The sequence below is a fragment of the Sinohyriopsis cumingii genome, chromosome 1 (assembly GCF_028554795.1).
Source record: "Sinohyriopsis cumingii isolate HCF-2022 chromosome 1, ASM2855479v2, whole genome shotgun sequence".
Taxonomy (NCBI): Eukaryota; Metazoa; Mollusca; class Bivalvia; order Unionida; family Unionidae; genus Sinohyriopsis; species Sinohyriopsis cumingii.
This window is the reverse complement of record NC_142961.1, coordinates 142985755-143010909: the sequence shown is the minus strand read 5'-3', so window position 1 is coordinate 143010909 and position 25155 is coordinate 142985755. Positions and strand designations below refer to the sequence as shown.

Genomic DNA, 25155 nt, shown 5'->3' with positions numbered 1-25155 from the left:
AGTTAATTATAATGGTAGAAAGAATTATTAAAATAAAATATTCCATTCTACATTCTACACTTCATATGAACTGAACACAATCATAGACAAGTCAAAGGACAAAAAACTCCATCTAACTCAGTAGATAGTTAATATTTTACCAAGTTTGTTTGTTCTTACCAACATTAATGTATATTGGGTCAAAGTAAGTAAATGTACAGGTAAGTGGACAATTCTGATATCAGAAATATAATGTAATAACTACATGACTGATGATGGTCGCAGCTGCTCATTATACATCAAATAGCATTAATTTAGACAAAGTAGCCACTGGCTATTAACTTTTCCAGATGGCTTTACTATTATGTATCTAATACAGTCCTCCTGTTAGATAAAAATATTGGGATAATATCTTCTCACCCCTTCTCAGACACTGGCAATATAAGATATCCAGCCTGAAATGTATGATGACCAAACTTTAAATAAAATTTAGCCCTATTTCAACTGACTTCAACATTCCTTCAGGTATATAATACGAATAAAGTAATTAGTCTCTAAGCTGTCCAACAGTGTCAATATGGACCACTAACTATGTAAGATATTCTTTAAACTGACCTCCAGACCTTTGGCAATATGGACACGAACAAATGACCAATGGATGCTGTTCTGATTAACTACTTTTATTTGAACATTCAATGCTGTTGGTTGAGGCCCACATTATATGTGGTTTAAGAGAATGTGTGAGAGTTTGTGTGAGAACAGTGCAACTACACTTGACTTCTTTGCATAGCTGCACGCAATAAATTTAAGGTAAACCACCAAAATGTTTGCACATTAGTAATTTGCTAAAATTGTATGCTGCTAATACACTGAAATTACACATTCATTATAGATCCCAAATTCTTGCACTTTACAATACTGGAGGAAACCTTTAAATGAATCATCATTTCTTTTTTGTTTCTACTGAGACTATATTCTCGCTATTGTACATCTATTGTAGTTCATTCAAGGAAAAAATAACAACTGGAGGAATGGTAAGCAATTTGCTCACATTTTACTTAAACATAGCCCTGCCTCTCCCATATTCAAACAAATGCACCACACTTCTTAAAACCTACAACTACCATGGCTAGTCAACAAGTATATCTTCTGATGATGACCATTATATGACTAATATCCATAGAAATCAGTTAAAAACTGCAATGGTTGCATTCACAAACTTCTGCAATATGCTATTATTGTAAGTAAAAGAGGGCAATAACTCTTACAACACATCCTTTAAAGGAATCAAGATAAGTCTGTTTCTTTACTGCAACTCTAAGTACTGAAACAACCATCCTTGTCATTCTTGAGAAATTACAACATGCCAAATTTGGAAACAAAAATATTTTCTTATTCTCGGGTTAACATGTTCCAAAGATACCTGCAAGTGCAGTGCAAATTTCTTTGCCATGGGCTCTGACCTTGAACCTGATACCATGGATACAGGATTATCGAACTTGTCTCAGACACTGTCTATATATAACCACATGCAAAGTAGGATTACTCCCCCCCACACAAAAATTCAAGTGTATCGTTTGAAGGTATTATTTAGGTATATCCACAAATAGCATGAAATGATAAAAATCTATTCATACTTGTATTATTATACTTAAATACCATTACAACTAACAACCTAAGTAAAGACAATTCACATTAAAACCTATTTCCGAATGCTAACATTTCACATTAAAACCTATTTCAGAGTGCTAAGAGAGACTTTTGAATTGGCATGTTGGCAGTCATATGAACACCATTTTCATTCTAGCTACATTACTGCAAGAGTGTTTCAGTGAAAACCCCATGTCAATATGACTATAGTCCAGAGAAGTAGCCATATAAAGATTTTCAGAATGGCCATCAAGGAAGCCATTTTAACATTATATAAACAACAAGTTGATCAGTTCGCCAATCCTAAAGTTACTGGAGTTAAATAAATCATTTCTGGTCAGAACTGTTGCTGCAGACATGGAATTATGAACAGTTTTGTTACAGGAGCAAGCAGGAGTGAAGTTACCTTCACTTGTGAGTGTAGAGAATTGTTGCCTTGGGAGCAAAACTACTCAGCGATTCAAAAAGTGTTTGGCAGTGGGTTGGGAAATGGGAAAATTTCACACATACCTTTTCTGAAGGGAATTTACCATTGAAATGGACTACCAGCCACTTAAACTATGACAAAGCAAAGGTGCCAACGTAAGATTGGATGCATTGGGCGTTGACTTTACAGCCATGTCACATCCAGATCATGGCAATCAGAGGTTCGGAAAATGCTGATTACAAGAGAAGAGTGTGAATTGTCGGCAGTGTCCCAGCAATGTAAATAGTAGTTTGCAGTTTTTCGCTTACATGATTATCGACAAGGTTTCCAATTTTCTGAAAGGGGTAGTATTGTCATGGAACTGTCTGTTGATAAATCCTTTTATCTATCATATCTGCTGATAAAATCCATTGACAAACGTTATCATTTCATGATAATTTGTTGAAAATCCATGCTTTGATCTATGTAATGAAGCTGACTTCTTATATAACTATTTATACCTGGATACGGTATTCTGCCATACGTGACAATTTCAGTGAGCAGAATCCCAAAGGACCAGACATCCGACTTTATAGTAAAACGGTTGTAACTGGCAGCTTCTGGCGCTGTCCATTTGATAGGGAATCTGGCACCAACTCTTGCTTCATACTCATCCTCCTTAAAAGAAAAACTAAAATCTTGTTAACAATCAAATAGGAAGAGGGTAAATGTTACCTTTTTGTAGTAAATAACATGCAATCATATGCCAGGAAGAGGGTAAATGTTACCTTTTTGTAGTAAGTAACGTGCAATTATATGCCAGGAAGAGGATAAATGTTACCTTTTTGTAGTAAATAACATGCAATCATATGCCAGGAAGAGGGTAAATGTTACCTTTTTGTAGTAAGTAACATGCAATTATATGCCTGGAAGAGGATAAATGTTACCTTTTTGTAGTAAATAACATGCAATCATATGCCAGGAAGAGGGTAAATGTTACCTTTTTGTAGTAAATAACATGCAATCATATGCCAGGAAGAGGGTAAATGTTACCTTTTTGTAGTAAGTAACATGCAATCATATGCCAGATCATAACACACTTGGGGATTACAAAAAAAACCATGGGTAACTTTCTACCTTGTAAAATGTACATAATCCAAATAATTAAACACGAGTTTTGCAGAACACTGAGTCATACCTACAGAACACTATGTCCCATCTGTAATATTAAAACAGAGAGTTACAACATTAATGACCAAAAAGCTGCTGCTACCAGAAAAGTGATACTTATGTCCCGTATATACCAACCTGACCTGGAAAGATTACAAGAGTCACTTGATGGGACTCATATTCTACTGCTAAACGAAACATTTCTAGCCATCCCATACAGAACTGTTTCTTCCTTTTAACAGTTGAGTATTCCTACATTATAAATTTGGTAACAAAACTATTTTCTAAGTTTGAGTGTGTGTTCACAAAATACCTAATTGTCACCATTTTCATTTAAGATCAAGCAGATATCACAAGATGTCTTTACTGAAAATCCCACATCACCATATCTGTCCATTTGGGCAAGTAGCTATAACAAAATTGTTAAGGTGGCTATCATAGCAGCCATATTGGATGTCAGATCAGCACATTTTTCACTGAGGACCAACTAGACATAATAATAAATCTTTTGGTAAAACAAACATGTTGCTACAGCTCTCCTCTTAGGAAAAATGGCCATAACCAGATTTTCAAGATGGCCACTATGCTGGCCATATTGAGATCAGATTGGCCCAGTATTAATTTATAACTGATTAGACATGATATAGTCTTTTGATGAAAATCCCATCAACCTGATGCCATCAATTCTGCAGATGTAGCAATATCAAAATTTGATGATCATGTTGGAGATCAGATTGGTACCATTTTCATATACAGTAAAACCTGTCATGAGCGACCTCTGCTATGAGCGACCACCTGTCATTTCCGACCACAATCGTAATGCACGGATCGATTTTACTATATAAACGCTCTGTTATGAACGACCATCCGCTGAACGCGACCAGCGACCGCGATTTCTTGGCAAAATATGCATTTTGACACTGCTATGAATGACCGCATCGCCAAAAAATCAAAACAGATTGACACCACTGACCTTAACTTAATCCTTTGTAAACACTAGAGCTCGGGATAAATGTAGTATGCAAACAAAGTGCACATTAAATAACACTATAGTTGAACAACCATATATCGGGATAAACACCTCTAACCATCATTTATTCCTTTGTAACAAAGACTGCATAAATAGCAAAGATTGCTCTAATAAAGTATTTAAAAATAATTTGTCTTGCTACAGTACCAGTTTTGTGAAATTTACAACTCCAGCGTACGGTGTCTTTTGTAAACTGCAGTAAACCAGACTAAAGTACATGTCACTAACCGCCATTGTAGTGCCGAAGTCATGTGAATAGCCAGTAAGAGTAACATCAAAGGGAGTAATGATGGATATACGCAGTCAATTTAGAGGTTTGTATTTTTTCTTTATCTGTATGAAAACTCACAAAACGCTGATAGTCCTTATGTCCAAGTGAGAAATCGTTTGAAAGGGCTTCAGTGTTGGTTTGAGTATGTCGTTTGCTTTCCAGTTAATCCATAATGCCTGGAGGGTGAATGAGCTCATTGTCTTTAATAATAGTAAGTGAGAATCATTTCTGGATTTTTTTAAAATTATTTTTTATTTCTTTTGTTAGTGTTTCACCAAGCCACAATCTGTTTATGTGGGTACAGATGGTCGGAACATTTGTTTATCGAGCTATAACGCTGTTGATTTAAACTTCGTCTCAGAATAAATGTACAGTATTGTTTCCTGATGAGTTAATTATGTCTTTTGGTTTCATTCATTGGTACATAATATATATTTATTCCACAATTCCCCAAAACCTGATCAAAACAGATAGTCTTTATAACGTCAACACTAATAACAACGGCAGAATCTCCGCTGAAAAAAAGAAAAAATTTAACACTGGAAGAAAGGATTAATGTCATTGAAAGAAATGAAAAAGGCAAGACCACTCGCAAAATAGCAGTCAGCTTAAGCGTCGGTAAAACGCAAGTTCAAAATGTAATCAAAGACAAGAAGTCCATTAGAAACGAATGGCAGAAAGGTGCACAAGCACAGAGGAAATATGCCACGGCACGACGGACAGTTTACAGAGATCTGAACGAGCGAGTATGGGAGTGGTTTTGTGTCGCAAGGAGTAAAAACATACCAGTAAGTGGGAAGTTGATTCATGAAAGGGCAATAACTGAGATACATGTTCAGACCAAATAGCTGAGTAAAACATGTCAACAAAAAAGTATAATGGATTTCTTTAAAAAAAAAACAAGTGAATAAGTGTATAAAATAAGATATATACATCATATCTAACTGTTAATTTTTTGTATATATTAATGTGATGTTGAAATATAAATTTTATTCTCGTTTGATAGATGTATATCTTTATTATATAAAGATATTTTGAGAGGAATGCATGCATTATTTAACAAGATTCATGAATAAAGGATATGATACATGTACAGTGAGTATGGGTATTATTTATTTTTCAACAATGCTAACTATTGACCCTGAAAACCAGTCCATTTTCACACACCTCTTATGAGAGACCACCTGTCTTGAGAGACCGCTTTTGGTTGGCAGAAGGGGCGGTCTCTCATAACAGGTTTTACTGTAGTACCAAACAGACATCAAAAATCTTCAGGTGAAAACCTATTTTCAATATGGCTACCATGCTGGCCATATTTGGTTATCAGACCATATTAGCAACCAGATAGGCACCTTTTTAGTACCAATAAGACATCACAGGAAGTTTTTTTTGTGAAAATCCCATTTTGATATCACCATCCATTCAGGAAGTCTTTTTGTGAAAATCCCATTTTGATATGACCATCCATTCAGGAAGTCATTTTGTGAAAATCCCATTCTGATATGATCATCCATTCTGGAAGTCTTTTTGTGAAAATCCCATTTTGATATGACCATCCATTCTGGAAGTCTTTTTGTGAAAATCCCATTTTGATATGACCATCCATTCTGGAAGTCTTTTTGTGAAAATCCCATTTTGATATGACCATCCATTCTGGGAGTCATTTTGTGAAAATCCCATTCTGATATGACCATCCATTCAGGAAGTCATTTTGTGAAAATCCCATTTTGATATGACCATCCATTCTGGAAGTCTTTTTGTGAAAATCCCATTTTGATATGACCATCCATTCTGGAAGTCTTTTTGTGAAAATCCCATTTTGATATGACCATCCATTCAGGAAGTCATTTTGTGAAAATCCCATTTTGATATGACCATCCATTCTGGGAGTCTTTTTGTGAAAATCCCATTTTGATATGATCATCCATTCTGGAAGTCTTTTTGTGAAAATCCCATTTTGATATGATCATCCATTCTGGAAGTCATTTTGTGAAAATTCCATTTTGATATGACCATCCATTCTGGAAGTCTTTTTGTGAAAATCCCATTTTGATATGACCATCCATTCTGGGAGAATAGTGTTAGTACATTTTTCAAGATGGTGATCATGGTGACCACACTGGATGTCAGATTGCCATCTTTTCATGTTAAACTGGACATGATAATAGTTCTTTCTGTGAAAACTTCATGCTGATACACACATTCACTCATTACGAGTAGCAACAACAAGATCTTCAAGAGGGATACAATGTCAGCCATATTGGATGACAGATTGGCACCATGCAGTCAAACAAACTTCATAAGAAACTTGTAGTGAAAACTCTATGTTGATATAAATGTCCATTTCAGGAGTAGCAGCAGCAATATTTTCAAGAGGGCTGCCATTGTGGCCATACTGGATATCTAAGGGTCGTCATTTTCACCACACAAGCTTTTCTGGTCTATGACTAGTACAGCTAAAAATTCACTTCAAATTTCTGACCAAAGTAATGATGTATAAAATAATTATGTATAATTACTATATTTTATTAACATAACATTACAACAATTTAAATTATGAATGCTCAGTTTCATAAGTGTAAAATGTCAAACTTGTGCCTAAAAGTTGCAATAAAAGATATGTAGTTATTGAAAATAAAAGAAGATAACTAATACTTATATATTTCCATATCGGAGTCTAATTAGGCTTAACACAAAAAAATAAGCCTTTTGTTTTTACCTTGATGACTCTAGCAAGTCCAAAGTCAGCAATTTTCACATTGTTGCTGTCTCCTACCAAGATGTTTCTGGCAGCCAGATCACGATGGATGTAGTTCTGGGATTCCAAGTAGGCCATACCACTGGCTATCTGGGCTGCTATGTCTATCAGTTGGGGAAGCTTCAGAATGCGACCCTTACCTGCTCAAAGAAAGTTTTCTTGTTATAAGTTCTGAACAATAAGCTCATATGGGGGTTTAGAAATGGTTTAAATACCACATATACTTGCTGATAAGTGAAATCATTCATCAATTCACTGATACTTTTGATGTACTGATGCACGTATCAATACAAGTAGTGGAAATTTGATACAAAACAATACAGTATTCAAAGTGATTTCATCTTCAGCAGTCCTCAATAATTATTAACTGCTGTCCATGTTATTCATTAAAATGAGAATTCATCTTAGACAACTGTTACAGATACAGGCACTCAATTTCATTAGTTAAAATGACACAGCTTGACAACACTCACTCACTTTCTATAAATTAACACCATGTAACATGGTTCATAATATTGATATGCCCTCCACCCCACCCCCATTCCGAGGTAATTATTTTACCCCAACAGCTTGTTTGGTAATAAAGCAGTCCTGGTTTCCTCTGACCCTTGCTACTCTATTTTCTATATTTGGACATTTATGTTGGGGTGTAGGGTCAGAACCAATTGCCTATGAGAAAACTGGAATTTGCTGACACCGTACAGAGTCAGCATAGGGTAGCCGCTTACAAGCAGGCCTAGCAAACTTGAACACCCTAACATTTGGCCATACCTGCATGAAATTGATAGGAATATGATTTATTTTCTCAGAAATTGCAAGTATAACAGGTGGTATGTCTTTAATCTGCAGGTAAACGAGACAAAACTTCAGATTGGTGACATCTGACCTGAAACTATTCACATGACATAAACAGATGTTAAGCTTAATTTGATTGGTGCACAGTGTCCTGGAATAAGAATCATGTTTTAGTTTGAACTTGCATCAAGGAAGTTTTACAAATGTATCTTTAAAATATGGGCTACATAGAAACCCAAAATGGCTGTTTCTCAAAGCGTGGTTAATCTTTGGAAAAAAATGTCATTCAGCAAACACTTGGCCGATGATAGTTATGATGACAATAATGTTTAATGTTATGATGTATATCAGATTAATGGAGCTGGGAAAAGTCTTACTGGAGAGGGATGCCAATCTACAATGACCAGTTTAATATTATGGAGCTGGGAAAAGTCTTAATGGAGAGGGATGCCAATCTCCAATATTTAATATTATGGAACTGGGAAAAGTCTTAATGGAGAGGGATGCCAATCTCCAATATTTAATATTATGGAGCTGGGAAAAGTCTTAATGGAGAGGGATGCCAATCTCCAATGACCAGTTTAATATTATGAAGCATGTTTGTAGAATTTTCATTACACATATTTTGATACATATGAAAAACATGGTGATTTCTATAATATTTAAGTACAGAATATGGGTGAGTTGATGCAAAACAAGTTAGCGTTCCATTAGGGCTGGTCTTTTTGAGGGAGAAGGGGCTTATAATGGAAGACACTATTGTTCATAGGAAAAACAAACGCAAATTTAATTAATCAGTAGCAAAGAGTCAAATTATGTACAGTATCTTCTTTATTAATGCAATGGTTTGCAGACCAGCTAAGCTTTGCTAGATCATTATAATACTTATCAAGGGACAATTCTGAACAAACTTTATGCTTCATAATGAATCTGGATAAAGGTTATTTCACTACAGCAAACAGACACACTGAAAATATTACATGTATCTCAACTGGCCAGCATTTGTCACAATTAATGGGGATTTTTAAAAAAACAACTAAGTAAAGCCACATAAGACCTGAAGTTTACTGTACAAAATTAACTTGAAGCAAGCAATACTAAAATTGTTTACTAAGCAAACAGAAATACCCTGCACTTTACTCTTGGAAATGGACAAACAATGCCATGATGTTTACTGTACTAAATGATGCAAACAATACCCTGGAATTTTGTGTAATAAATGAAAGAGACAATACCCTGGAGTTTTATGTACTAATTGAAGCAAACAATATCCTGGAGCTTACTAAGTGAAGCAAACAATATTCTGGAGTTTACTAAGTGAAGTAAACAATATCCTAGAGTTTACTAAGTGAAGCAAACAATATCCTGGAGTTTACTAAATGAAGCAAACAATACCATGGAGTTGACTAAATGAAGCAAACACTAAGTGAAGCAAACAATATCCTGGAATTCATTAAGTGATGCAAACAATATCATAGAGTTTACTAAGTGAAGTAAACAATATCCTAGAGTTTACTAAGTGATGCAAACAATATCCTGGAGTTGACTAAATGAAGCAAACAATATCCTGGAGTTTACTAAGTGATGCAAACAATACCCTGGAGTTCACTAAGTGATGCAAACACTAAGTGAAGCAAACAATATCCTGGAATTCATTAAGTGATGCAAACAATATCATAGAGTTTACTAAATGAAGTAAACAATATCCTGGAGTTTACAAAGTGATGCAAACAATATCCTGGAGTTCACTAAGTGATGCAACAATATCCTGGAGTTCACTAAGTGATGCAAACACTAAGTGAAGCAAACAATATCCTGGAATTCACTAAGTGAAGCAAACAATATCCTAGAGTTTACTAAGTGATGCAAACAATATCCTAGAGTTTATTAAATGATGCAAACAATACCCTGGAGTTTACTAAGTGATGCAAACAATATCCTGGAGTTTACTAAGTGAAGCAAACACTAAGTGATGCAAACAATATCCTGGAGTTTATTAAGTGCAGCAAACACTATCCTGGAATTCACTAATTGATGCAAACAATACCCTAGAGTTTACTAAGTGAAGCAAACAATACACTGGAGTTTACTAAGTGATGAAAACAATACCCTGGAGTTTACTAAGTGAAGGAAACAATGTCCTGGAGTTTACAAAGTGATGCAAACAATATCCTGGAGTTTACTAAGTGAAGGAAACAAAACCCTGGAGTTTACTAAGTGATGCAAACAATATCCTGGAATTTACTAAGTGAAGCAAACAATATCCTGTAGTTTACTAAGTGAAGCAAACAATATCCTAGAGTTTACTAAGTGACGCAAATAGTACCATGGAGTTTACTAAGTGAAGCAAACAATACACTGGAGTTTACTAAGTGACGCAAATAGTACCATGGAGTTTACTAAGTGAAGCAAACAATACACTGGAGTTTACTAAGTGATGCAAATAGTACCATGGAGTTTACTAAGTGAAGCAAACAATATCCTAGAGTTTACTAAGTGAAGCAAACAGTACCATGGAGTTTACTAAGTGAAGCAAACAATATCCTGGAGTTTACTAAGTGATGCAAACAATACCATGGAGTTTACTATGTGATGAAAACAATATCCTATAGTTTACTAAGTGATGCAAACTATACCATGGAGTTTACTAAGTGATGAAAACAATATCCTAGAGTTTACTAAGTGATGCAAACAATACCCTGGAGTTTACTAAGTGATGTAAACAGTACCATGGAGTTTACTAAGTTATGCAAACAATATCCTGGAGTTTACTAAGTGAAGCAAACAATACACTGGAGTTTACTAAGTGAAGCAAACAGTACCATGGAGTTTACTAAGTGATGAAAACAATATCCTGGAGTTTACTAAGTGATGCAAACAATACCATGGAGTTTACTAAGTGATGAAAACAATATCCTAGAGTTTACTAAGTGATGTAAACAATACCCTGGAGTTTACTAAGTGATGCAAACAGTACCATGGAGTTTACTAAGTTATGCAAACAATATCCTGGAGTTTACTAAGTGATGCAAACAATACCATGGAGTTTACTAAGTGATGAAAACAATATCCTGGAGTTTACTAAGTGATGCAAACAATACCATGGAGTTTACTAAGTGATGAAAACAATATCCTAGAGTTTACTAAGTGATGTAAACAATACCCTGGAGTTTACTAAGTGATGCAAACAGTACCATGGAGTTTACTAAGTTATGCAAACAATATCCTGGAGTTTACTAAGTGATGCAAACAATACCATGGAGTTTACTAAGTGATGAAAACAATATCCTGGAGTTTACTAAGTGATGCAAACAATACCATGGAGTTTACTAAGTGATGAAAACAATATCCTAGAGTTTACTAAGTGATGTAAACAATACCCTGGAGTTTACTAAGTGATGCAAACAGTACCATGGAGTTTACTAAGTTATGCAAACAATATCCTGGAGTTTACTAAGTGAAGCAAACAATAAACTGGAGTTTACTAAGTGATGCAAACAATACCATGGAGTTTACTAAGTGATGAAAACAATATCCTAGAGTTTATTATGTGATGCAAACAATACCCTGGAGTTTACTAAGTGATGCAAACAGTACCATGGAGTTTACTAAGTTATGCAAACAATATCCTGGAGTTTACTAAGTGAAGCAAACAATAAACTGGAGTTTACTAAGTGATGCAAACAATACCATGGAGTTTACTAAGTGATGAAAACAATATCCTAGAGTTTATTATGTGATGCAAACAATACCCTGGAGTTTACTAAGTGATGCAAACAGTACCATGGAGTTTACTAAGTTATGCAAACAATATCCTGGAGTTTACTAAGTGAAGCAAACAATATCTTGAAGGTTACTGTTCTGAACAATACAGAAATGTACCATACTAAGTGAAAGAAACAATACCCTGCAATCCACTCTACTAAGTGAGGGAAACAATACCCTGCAATCCACTCTACTAAGTTATGCAAACAATACCCTGAAGTTTACTATGAGAAGCAAACAAAAACTTACACAGAATTTACTGTACACAGTGAAGCAAGCAATGCCCTCCAGATTACTGAAAAACCCTGAAAACAAACTATTGTTGCTTCAGTAATTTGCTGGATATAAATTTTTGCGGTTTTGTGAAAATGACATTTTGACTGACATGTAAAGAGGATTTGGAAGATATCCTATTTTTCCACACAAGGATCACTGTCTGCTGGGTCTTTAAAGTATTGGTTTATAACAACCACAAAATTCATGTTAGTACACAATCATAATAGTGAATTAATACTAATAAAAAGCCAGGTGTTTACTAATACTTTCTTGGTCTCATTAGTATTGCTCTTTAGTGTAGCATACATCAAAGAGTAAATTATGTATGATACAAACCTTTTCATCACCAATGAATGGTTTTCCAGTCTAGGGGAAGTAAATCTGTCAACCGTATGGGCCACTTTACCAGTCTGGGACAGTATTCTTCCCCAGAGTCATAGTACCCAACTAAATAAACTTTAGGATAGCTCTAATTACTTCCTCCTTGTAATGTAGATATTATATTTGGATTATCATATGAGTTTAGCTTTAATGCAAAAATAACAACTATAGAAGAAAGAAGGCAATTGTAAATGTGTTTTCCGAATGGTGAAATTTTATTTAAATGGTGAAGTTCAATGCAAGATGAGAGTAAAGTAAGATTATGAATTATCAGTGTATTTTAGCAGTTGTGACCCTATACAGCTAACTGAAAACAAGAAAAAATGTCTGGAGAGGCAATGGAATTTGCTTGTGATAATGATAATGAGGACTTTGAAGGTCTGGGGGAAGTGTGCACTATGTTTTTGTTTGGACAAAAGTCTTAGAACCAAAGAGATTTATATTAGTTTTCTAGGAAAGCTTGACCCATCCAAGTGTTAGATGGCTACAGAAAAGCTCTAGAATCTTTTCAAATCTTTTATTCAGTTGAAGGTTTTGAATACAATGTCCGTCTAATGCGGTAAATAATTGCTCATGTATTTTTACCTGTTTGTGTTACCTGTTTGCACCTGTATTTTAACAGTTGTAATAGATACGCAAATTTTATTGAATAAGTCATACATGATTTTGAACCTTTATTTTGATACCCAATCCAGCCAGATATCTTTAAAATTGGCAATGCTGTGTTATTTCAAACTCCACAAGTCATTTTGCTTACAACTGCAAAGTTACTTAGTGTTGAAGGCTCTATGCCTCCAAAGTTACTTAGTGTTGAAGGCTCTATGCCTACAAAGTTACTTAGTGCTGAAGGCTCTATGCCTACAAAGTTACTTAGTGTTGAAGGCTCTATGCCTACAAAGTTACTAAATGATGAAGGCTCTATGCCTCCAAAGTTACTTAATGTTGAAGGCTCTATGCCTACAAAGTTACTTAGTGTTGAAGGCTCTATGCCTACAAAGTTACTAAATGTTGAAGGCTCTATGCCTACAAAGTTACTTAGTGTTGAAGGCTCTATGCCTCCAAAGCTACTTAGTGTTGAAGGCTCTATGCCTCCAAAGTTACTTAGTGTTGAAGGCTCTATGCCTCCAAAGTTACTTAGTGTTGAAGGCTCTATGCCTACAAAGTTACTAAATGTTGAAGGCTCTATGCCTCCAAAGTTACTTAATGTTGAAGGCTCTATGCCTCCAAAGTTACTTAGTGTTGAAGGCTCTATGCCTACAAAGTTACTTAATGTTGAAGGCTCTATGCCTACAAAGTTACTAAATGTTGAAGGCTCTATGCCTCCAAAGTTACTTAATGTTGAAGGCTCTATGCCTACAAAGTTACTTAGTGTTGAAGGCTCTATGCCTACAAAGTTACTTAGTGTTGAAGGCTCTATGCCTACAAAGTTACTTAATGTTGAAGGCTCTATGCCTCCAAAGTTACTTAATGTTGAAGGCTCTATGCCTACAAAGTTACTTAGTGTTGAAGGCTCTATGCCTCCAAAGCTACTTAGTGTTGAAGGCTCTATGCCTCCAAAGTTACTTAGTGTTGAAGGCTCTATGCCTACAAAGTTACTAAATGTTGAAGGCTCTATGCCTCCAAAGTTACTTAATGTTGAAGGCTCTATGCCTCCAAAGTTACTTAGTGTTGAAGGCTCTATGCCTACAAAGTTACTTAATGTTGAAGGCTCTATGCCTCCAAAGTTACTTAATGTTGAAGGCTCTATGCCTACAAAGTTACTTAGTGTTGAAGGCTCTATGCCTCCAAAGTTACTAAATGTTGAAGGCTCTATGCCTACAAAGTTACTAAATGTTGAAGGCTCTATGCCTCCAAAGTTACTTAATGTTGAAGGCTCTATGCCTACAAAGTTACTTAGTGCTGAAGGCTCTATGCCTACAAAGTTACTTAGTGTTGAAGGCTCTATGCCTACAAAGTTACTTAATGTTGAAGGCTCTATGCCTACAAAGTTACTTAGTGTTGAAGGCTCTATGCCTACAAAGTTACTAAATGTTGAAGGCTCTATGCCTACAAAGTTACTTAGTGTTGAAGGCTCTATGCCTCCAAAGCTACTTAGTGTTGAAGGCTCTATGCCTCCAAAGTTACTTAGTGTTGAAGGCTCTATGCCTCCAAAGTTACTTAGTGTTGAAGGCTCTATGCCTACAAAGTTACTAAATGTTGAAGGCTCTATGCCTCCAAAGTTACTTAATGTTGAAGGCTCTATGCCTCCAAAGTTACTTAGTGTTCAAGGCTCTATGCCTACAAAGTTACTTAATGTTGAAGGCTCTATGCCTACAAAGTTACTAAATGTTGAAGGCTCTATGCCTCCAAAGTTACTTAGTGTTGAAGGCTCTATGCCTCCAAAGTTACTTAGTGTTGAAGGCTCTATGCCTACAAAGTTACTAAATGTTGAAGGCTCTATGCCTCCAAAGTTACTTAATGTTGAAGGCTCTATGCCTCCGAAGTTATTTAGTGTTGAAGGCTCTATGCCTACAAAGTTACTTAATGTTGAAGGCTCTATGCCTACAAAGTTACTAAATGTTGAAGGCTCTATGCCTCCAAAGTTACTTAATGTTGAAGGCTCTATGCCTACAAAGTTACTTAGTGTTGAAGGCTCTATGCCTACAAAGTTACTTAGTGTTGAAGGCTCTATGCCTACAAAGTTACTTAATGTTGAAGGCTCTATGCCTCCAAAGTTACTTAATGTTGAAGGCTCTATGCCTACAAAGTTACTTAGTGTTGAAGGCTCTATGCCTCCAAAGCTACTTAGTGTTGAAGGCTCTATGCCTCCAAAGTTACTTAGTGTTGAAGGCTCTATGCCTCCAAAGTTACTTAGTGTTGAAGGCTCTATGCCTACAAAGTTACTAAATGTTGAAGGCTCTATGCCTCCAAAGTTACTTAATGTTGAAGGCTCTATGCCTCCAAAGTTACTTAGTGTTGAAGGCTCTATGCCTACAAAGTTACTTAATGTTGAAGGCTCTATGCCTCCAAAGTTACTTAATGTTGAAGGCTCTATGCCTACAAAGTTACTTAGTGTTGAAGGCTCTATGCCTCCAAAGTTACTAAATGTTGAAGGCTCTATGCCTACAAAGTTACTTAGTGCTGAAGGCTCTATGCCTACAAAGTTACTTAGTGTTGAAGGCTCTATGCCTACAAAGTTACTTAATGTTGAAGGCTCTATGCCTACAAAGTTACTTAATGTTGAAGGCTCTATGCCTACAAAGTTACTAAATGTTGAAGGCTCTATGCCTACAAAGTTACTTAGTGTTGAAGGCTCTGCCTCCAAAGCTACTTAGTGTTGAAGGCTCTATGCCTCCAAAGTTACTTAGTGTTGAAGGCTCTATGCCTCCAAAGTTACTTAGTGTTGAAGGCTCTATGCCTACAAAGTTACTAAATGTTGAAGGCTCTATGCCTCCAAAGTTACTTAATGTTGAAGGCTCTATGCCTACAAAGTTACTTAGTGTTGAAGGCTCTATGCCTACAAAGTTACTTAATGTTGAAGGCTCTATGCCTACAAAGTTACTTAGTGTTGAAGGCTCTATGTCTACAAAGTTACTTAGTGTTGAAGGCTCTATGCCTACAAAGTTACTTAATGTTGAAGGCTCTATGCCTACAAAGTTACTAAATGATGAAGGCTCTATGCCTCCAAAGTTACTTAGTGTTGAAGGCTCTATGCCTACAAAGTTACTTAGTGTTGAAGGCTCTATGCCTACAAAGTTACTTAGTGTTGAAGGCTCTATGCCTACAAAGTTACTTAATGTTGAAGGCTCTATGCCTACAAAGTTACTTAATGTTGAAGGCTCTATGCCTCCAAAGTTACTTAGTGTTGAAGGCTCTATGCCTCCAAAGTTACTTAATGTTGAAGGCTCTATGCCTACAAAGTTACTTAGTGTTGAAGGCTCTATGCCTACAAAGTTACTTAATGTTGAAGGCTCTATGCCTCCAAAGTTACTTAGTGTTGAAGGCTCTATGCCTACAAAGTTACTAACTGTTGAAGGTTCTATGCCTACAAAGTTACTTAATGTTGAAGGCTCTATGCCTACAAAGTTACTTAGTGTTGAAGGCTCTATGCCTACAAAGTTACTTAATGTTGAAGGCTCTATGCCTACAAAGTTACTTAGTGTTGAAGGCTCTATGCCTCCAAAGTTACTTAGTGTTGAAGGCTCTATGCCTACAAAGTTACTAAATGTTGAAGGCTCTATGCCTACAAAGTTACTTAATGTTGAAGGCTCTATGCCTACAAAGTTACTTAGTGTTGAAGGCTCTATGCCTACAAAGTTACTTAGTGGTTAAAGGACTAAGCAGTCATCTCATGTTATCTGTTAAATATATGCAAAAGATTACCCTTGCAACTTTGCCAGATGTTCTACATTCAAAGAAGTAAATTTTACAATTGCTGTTTCAACTCCTCATACACACTGTATTTCTTCAAGTACAATGATAGCAGCTACAGAGTTCGATAAGTAATCAGTAAAACAGATTTATGTGAATAATAAAGTGACAATGATTGAAAAAAATGACAATATCTCAGTAACATTTAAGAAAGGAAGACATCTTCTGAAGGATTATCCACCTACACATAAAATATCCCCCTGCAGGATGAGGGATGTAGACTGGTCTGATCTACACACTTGTATGTTGCAATAGCAACTAATAGAGCTAACCTTTGTGCATGATTACATTCCAACCGAGTTCTTGGACTTTATGAAAGTGTGTGACCTGTTGATGCCTTTATCATTTCTGCTACCTAGCTTCCGCTCTGCACCATATGGCTAAGATGAAGCTACCGTGCCATAAAACCCAATGTATATACATATTCACATGTGTGTATGTGTGTGTGTGTCTGTGATTTGTTGTGCATGTGTATGTGTGCAGATGGATGGATAGACAGATGCACCCAATTATAACTTGATTCCAGATACAATGCATTACAGGTCTATACCACATAACTGTTCTCAATATATTGTGATCTGATAACTAATGCTGGTCTTACTATGAGTTTGCTACACAATGCAATTTGCCATTTTATATATATCTATATCCTGGCAACTGTGATGTGGCAGTTACAACTATCATAAAGATTTAAAAGGATCCAGACAAATATCCATGGAGGAAAATTGGCACATATGCATGCCATGCATTGCACTGGCAAAGTACCCCTTTAATAACATGCAAACAATATCCATGCAAATCTGTTTTTCTATCTGATGGACTGGATTGAAATTCATGCATATTCTAGTTTATTCAGGTTAAAGGTCAATCTGCCTGGCCACTATGTTTTGACAATAAACATTGTTGCTAAGAATTTTTTTTTTCTCCACAGGAATTTGCAATGCAGAACTGAACATGTATACAGAAGCTGATAGTGAACTGGACAAATGTACACATAGAATGATGAAAATGATAAAATAAATGTTAAGAAAAAAACCATGCTAAAACATTTTTTTCTTCTTCATGGTAATATCATTTTAAAGACTTACCCTGTAGGTACTCGAGCAAACTGCCATGCCTCATGAGCTCGGTTACAATATAGATGGGCTCATCCTGTGTACATACTGCATACAACTGGATCAGCTTGGCATGTCTCAGCTTCTTCATTATCTGAGCCTCGGCTAGGAAATCCTTGGGATCCATAGTGCCTGAAAAATAGCCATTAATGTAACTGGCATCATCGTCATCAGAAGTATCAGCACCAGATAAAGTACCAGCAGCTACAACAATATTACTTAAGCATTAGCATCTCAACTGTCATATCAAATACATGCACCATATATACTCACTTAAAAGTCAGATAACATTGTCATATCAAATACATGCACCATATATACTCACTTAAAAGTCAGATAACATTGTCATATCAAATACATGCACCATATATACTCACTTAAGTCAGATAACATTGTCTTATCAAATACATGCACCATATATACTCACTTAAGTCAGATAACGTTGTCCTATCAAATACATGCACCATATATACTCACTTAAGTCAGGTAACGTTGTCATATCAAATACATGCACCATATATACTCACTTGAAAGTCAGATAACATTGTCATATCAAATACATGCACCATATACACTCACTTAAGTCAGATAACGTTGTCTTATCAAATACATGCACCATATATACTCACTTAAGTCAGATAACGTTGTCCTATCAAATACATGCACCATATATACTCACTTAAGTCAGATAACATTGTCATATCAAATACATGCACCATATATACTCACTTAAAAGTCAGATAACATTGTCATATCAAATACATGCACCATATATACTCACTTAAAAGTCAGATAACATTGTCATATCAAATACATGCACCATATATACTCACTTAAGTCAGATAACGTTGTCCTATCAAATACATGCACCATATATACTCACTTAAGTCAGATAACATTGTCATATCAAATACATGCACCATATATACTCACTTAAAAGTCAGATAACATTGTCATATCAAATACATGCACCATATATACTCACTTAAGTCAGGTAACGTTGTCATATCAAATACATGCACCATATATACTCACTTAAAAGTCAGATAACATTGTCATATCAAATACATGCACCATATATACTCACTTAAGTCAGATAACATTGTCTTATCAAATACATGCACCATATATACTCACTTAAGTCAGATAACGTTGTCCTATCAAATACATGCACCATATATACTCACTTAAAAGTCAGATAACATTGTCATATCAAATACATGCACCATATATACTCACTTAAAAGTCAGATAACATTGTCATATCAAATACATGCACCATATATACTCACTTAAAAGTCAGATAACATTGTCATATCAAATACATGCACCATATATACTCACTTAAGTCAGATAACGTTGTCCTATCAAATACATGCACCACATATACTCACTTAAGTCAGATAACGTTGTCATATCAAATACATGCACCACATATACTCACTTAAGTCAGATAACATTGTCTTATCAAATACATGCACCATATATACTCACTTAAGTCAGATAACGTTGTCCTATCAAATACATGCACCATATATACTCACTTAAGTCAGGTAACGTTGTCATATCAAATACATGCACCATATATACTCACTTGAAACTCAGATAACATTGTCATATCAAATACATGCACCATATACACTCACTTAAGTCAGATAACGTTGTCATATCAAATACATGCACCATATATACTCACTTAAATGTCAGATAACATTGTCATATCAAAATACATGCACCATATATACTCGCTTAAAAGGCAGATAACACTGTCGTATCAAATACATGCACCATATATACTCACTTAAATGTCAGATAACATTGTCATATCAAATACATGCATCAAATACCAGCAGCTACAACAATATTACTTAAGCATTAGCATCTTAGAACCTGATCTGTCATCACAAAAATGTGCCATCAGAACTTCTTACTAATTACTCCTAACAAACTGCAAAGACCAAGATCTGCAGGGACATTATACAATGATAGATCTGGGTCTATGCAACTTGCTGTGACTTATAAGCAAATACAGATGATACTTTCTCCTTCTCCACATTATCTACATTGCCATAATAATTACTATCAGCTGAGTGGAAACTCATTTTTATCAAATTCTGAATCAAACATGATTTATTATCCAATGAACTAATAAAAGTTCCCAAATTTTTATGGGCATTCAATACACAGTTTGTCTTTTTACTACAAATGTACATCAATGATAAGTTTACTGACTCCGAGGGTTCTTTTATTGATGAGGTTTTGTCCATGTCCTGCTATGTTTGACTCAGTAATTACCACAATTGCCAAAGATGATTAAAATTTTCAGATGGGGATTCATTTAAAGAAAAAGAACGTATCTGCCGTGTGAAAATTTATGAGTGCTTTCTTCTGTAGATTTTTACCTTGAAGTAGCTAGTATAAATTAACCTTGCATATTTGCAAAGTTGTGTCAATCATGTAATGAACTAAATTTTATAAGAAAGAGACCTTCACAAATGCATAATTTAACATTAAATAAATTTTTTATTTAATCGATATCAAAACATTCAAAGATGAGTGTTATGGAAGGAAATACTAGTTCATAATGGACAATAACAAAAACTGAATAGGTGACTAATCCAGATTTAAAAAAAAAAATTACCAAACATTTTCTGGTACACCAGATAATTGAAGATGTAAATATTTTTAGGACAAAACTGGGAACTATATGGAAAATTCTATCATCAACCCAGCTGAAGTTAGGCATCCAACAGTCTCTCCATAACATCTATATTAACAAAACCTAATCTCAAATCTCTGGGTAGGAGACTGATCTAAGAGGAATGTGATACAGATGCACCATACCTGGCTTGAGAGTCTTAATGGCCACCGGTGTTGTGTTGTTCCAAAGACCCTCCCACACCTCACCAAACTGACCATGTCCAATCTTCCTGATTAACTTCAGAGAGCTCTTAGGGATCTCCCACTGGTCCTTGGTGTTGTAAGACAGCCCCACAGTCTGGGGTTTTTCTGCCTGTGTGCAGGGTTTGCGGAGATTGACACAAAGGCCATCTGCATCCTCAGAGTAGTGATCCACCAATTCTGCTAAGGTTCTGAATGTAACACGACGAGCAATGAAAAATCCACCTTCATCCAACTGACGGATCCTGTAATGCTTGACTGTATCTCCATCTCGAACTAAAAGCATGTAAGAAATATGAATTTATTACCAACACAACTACTTAAATATGCGGAAGAAATAATAATACACTTAAGTGGACACTTATTCTCTGTGTCTCATGAAGAAGTGTTATAACACTTGATTAAAATCAATTAAATACATTGTTAAATAGCTACACATGTCAAAAGTTAGAAAAAATACTTTACCAAAATAAAAATTATACATACTGCGGCAACACAAGATCTCAGTTATTTTGAGCTGGTAAATTAATGTCACTTTCAGTTAGAAGTTTAATTTATGAAGGTGGACATGGAAATAAAAAATGATAATTTTTGCACAACATTATTGCTAATTTTCTGCCAGGTACTATAGGCCTGACTTGTATTAGGTTTTCCTTTGTAAACAATGTCACATATACTGAGTTAGCAGAAGCCAACTAGTCAAAGTAAAATACTGTCAAGTCCACGGTGACTGGCAGACAAAACTATCCACAATATGACTTTGAAAAATGGATAATTTGTACAGGAATTTCATTGCCTTTTTATAAATTATACTTTAAACTGAAACCGACATTCATTTTCCTGCTCAAAACAAATGAGCTCCTAGTTCAGAAAAATACAATGACCTACTTATTAAATCAATGCTGAAACAGACTTGAGACAAATGTAGACTGTTCATTTTAAGAGAAAAGAAATGTTAAGGTGCAAAAAGTGTAGTCACTAAATGTAACATGCAAATTCTGGTAAAACTTCATCATTTTTTATTTTTATTACCAGGGTGATAATATACCAGAAACCCCAATCCAGAAAAATTCAAAAATTTAACTCATAATGAGTCACTATCAACCAAGAAGATGAAACCCTTCTCTTAATTTTCAGTTTTTGTGTGAATAAGCACAATTCTTTTGATTCACCATTAAATGACTAATATATCAATGTGTTTTCAGTATCTATACAAATATATGCAGGTGCCAGAACATCAATATTAAATGATAAATATGGATCATTAATGATATGTTCTTGACCCCAACATACTCTTTTTTACTTTAAAATTATCACTCATGGTAAATGGAATTAAATAATGTTCCCTTTGCATATTAATACAGAGTTGCAATAATATGTATTCAAATTTCAGTCATTTTGATTCAGAGAACAGAATTTTGGATGATGTATTCATCAAATGGTAATTTAGAATCATACATACATGTACCAAGATCATCAAAGTTTGTGCATCCCTTAAATGTTACCATCTGCTGGCATTTCCCTAAAACATCCAGCAGTATTCCGAAATTAAAATAAAAATGCTGTAAAATATTTTTTTAAAATAGTTATGTGGTAGATACAGTACTGCTTATTCTCTTTCAACACTAAACTTTTGAGCTTATTGCAAAACCAAACAGGTTCACAGGCTTACACCAGTCTAGATAGCAAAACCAAACTGGTTCACATGTCCACACCAGTCTAGATTGCAAAACCAAACAAGTTCACAGGCTTAAACCAGTCTAGATTGCAAGACAAAATGGTTCACATGCTTACACGAGTCTAGATTGCAAAATCAAACTGGTTCAAATCCCAAAAGTTTTTCTGTGTCAACATTTTCAATCAGATTATCTTCAATATTGCTCCAGATCTGGCTTTCTGTACACTCCCCATCTCTGCCTGGTTCTGAGAACCCTGCCTGGGCTTTTTGTTTTCTTCAGGATTGATAAACATATTAAAGTGAGCACCAGTATTCAACACAACATACCATATATATACCTGCTTTAAAGTTGGGTCCAACTATAAACTGCAGACCAAGATTAGTTGTCGCATAATGCTCCAGCAGATCTGGATTTATGCAGTTTATTAGGAGTAATCAGTAGAACACAGACCCAGATGTGCTGATGTATGGCTGAAGAGGATCTATCTTGTTTGCAGTTGGACATGCCTTGTAAGAGAGTATATACTCTAAATCTTCACCCAATGTTTGTTCAAAGTTTTATCAGAATCAGGCATGTACGAAGTAGTAGCATATATATATATATATATATATATATAGAGAGAGAGAGAGAGAGAGAGAGAGAGATACGTCTTTGTATCGGGTATATATTGGGGAAAGCATTTATAAACAATATAAATAGTGACCCTAAATTGTATCCATTAAGAACTCAGTTGATGGACATCAGATCAGCTTCAATGTTACCAAAGTAACCAATAAAAACTTGTTGTTTTCTGTCCGAGAATTATGATTTCGAACCAACAGAGTGATAAGCAAAAGCATCTGTATTTTTCAAGTTTTCATGCACATATATTGTGGTCACCTTAGTAAAAGGCCTTCTTAAAAATCAGGGTAGACAGCTTCAACCGATTCTCCCTGTCCATAGCAATCAACTACCAGTATTAGTATTAGCTGACAGGACTGGATATAAATTTTGACTGGGATGGATAAATTAAAGTCAATTCTTTCACACGGTTTAGACTTGGCAGATAATAAGTTGGTCTATAATTATCTGGATATAATTCTGAAACCATTTTATAAACAGTCATAACCATGGCTGAATTCAGATGAGATGGAAGATTCCTTAGCAATGCTTTTGATCAATTATGTACGGCAGGTAAGAGATAGAGCAATAATATCAGCACATTAATTTAAAACAGCTGCAGCTATCTGATCCACTCCAGTTGATCCTTTAAAATTTAACTCTTTCACTTTATATACAATATTTACAAACTACATAACATTAATGGAATAATAAATGGCACATTTACAGGTATTTCTGAATAATAAAGCCTTACATTTTTAATTATTTTATCATTAATAGATATACTGGATCTTATGGTTTCTATTTGTATTAAAATCCATCTGATTTTTCCACATTTTGTTAGGATTTTCTACATTTTTAACAAATTTCTCTCAGCAGATTGATTCATTGCAGTCAGTGTTTTACACCAGAGCCTGCCATTGTGCCAGTTAATATATTTAATTCCAGTTTAATTCCATTTCAATTTTCATAAATTTCAGCCATAGATGATTATAAGAATATTTCACTCTTTGCTTTTGAAGATGAACATGGCTCTAACACAGAGGTCATAATGTGGTACCAGGTTTTAAGGGCTTCACTGAGGCCATCTACATGTACATGTACAAAACAACAGGTGAGTGGGAGGGATGAGTTTTGTAAATCTGTTAAAAATTGGCCAAACAATAAATGTTCTGAAGCATCTAAAGATAACAAGCTTTAGCTTTACATCAGATAAAATTTTACTATTTACCTAGAGTGTAGTACAAATTGTATAATGGGCACCTACTTATAAATAAGGGACTTGTACGTACTTCATGTTCCAGTGACTATGTAACAAGCTGACACAACCCATTATCTTAAGATTAAATTATGTTTTGCTATCTTACATGTACACCTTAACGACCTAAGTTGTCTAACTGTATGTTGGGATCCCACATAACAATAACAAGTAGATCTGGAGCTACACTAAGTTCAGATTCAAACTTCCAAGAGACAGGTATGTGTGGTGATTCAGGTGGCCTAGTGGTTATAGCATCCACCTTGTATGTGGGAGGTCATGGGTTCGATCCCTGGCCGAGTCATACCAAAGACTTACAAAAATGGTACTAATAGCTGCCTTGCTTGGCACTCAGCATTAAGAGGTTAGTGTTAGGACTGGTTGACCTGGTGTCAGGATAATGTGACTGGGTGGAACATTATGCTACATGTCTGCAGCATGATGCCCAAGTGTTAGACATCACTATAAACTGCCACACTGCAGTGGTCAAATATCAAGACTTGCCAGGTTGAAGTACCTGGTAGGTATAGAGAGCAGTTTAATACTGAGGCTTGCCATCCCAAACACACCTAGCAAAGTAGAAACAAGTATAGATATTTGTCGAATAGTGAGACTTGCCAGTTGAAATCCTTTTGTGTCTAAAGCAAGTAACAGCAGCTCAGTTGGCCGAGTTGCAATCCAAGGGTCATGGGATTGATGCCTGCACAGATCA

General features: G+C 35.3%; 1 protein-coding gene across 1 annotated transcript in view; it reads right to left on the bottom strand.

Annotated features, from left to right (window-relative positions):
• The window catches only part of LOC149808054 (tyrosine-protein kinase Src42A-like), a 59894-nt gene that overhangs the window by 13236 nt on the left and 21503 nt on the right, over window positions 1–25155 (bottom strand). Inside the window, exons 3-6 of the mRNA XM_089973092.1 lie at window positions 20850–21182; window positions 17980–18138; window positions 7226–7404; window positions 2557–2713 (exon numbers count right to left, since the gene is read on the bottom strand). Coding sequence (XP_089829218.1) covers window positions 2557–2713; window positions 7226–7404; window positions 17980–18138; window positions 20850–21182 — 828 coding nt within the window. The remainder of the gene's footprint in view (window positions 1–2556; window positions 2714–7225; window positions 7405–17979; window positions 18139–20849; window positions 21183–25155) is intronic.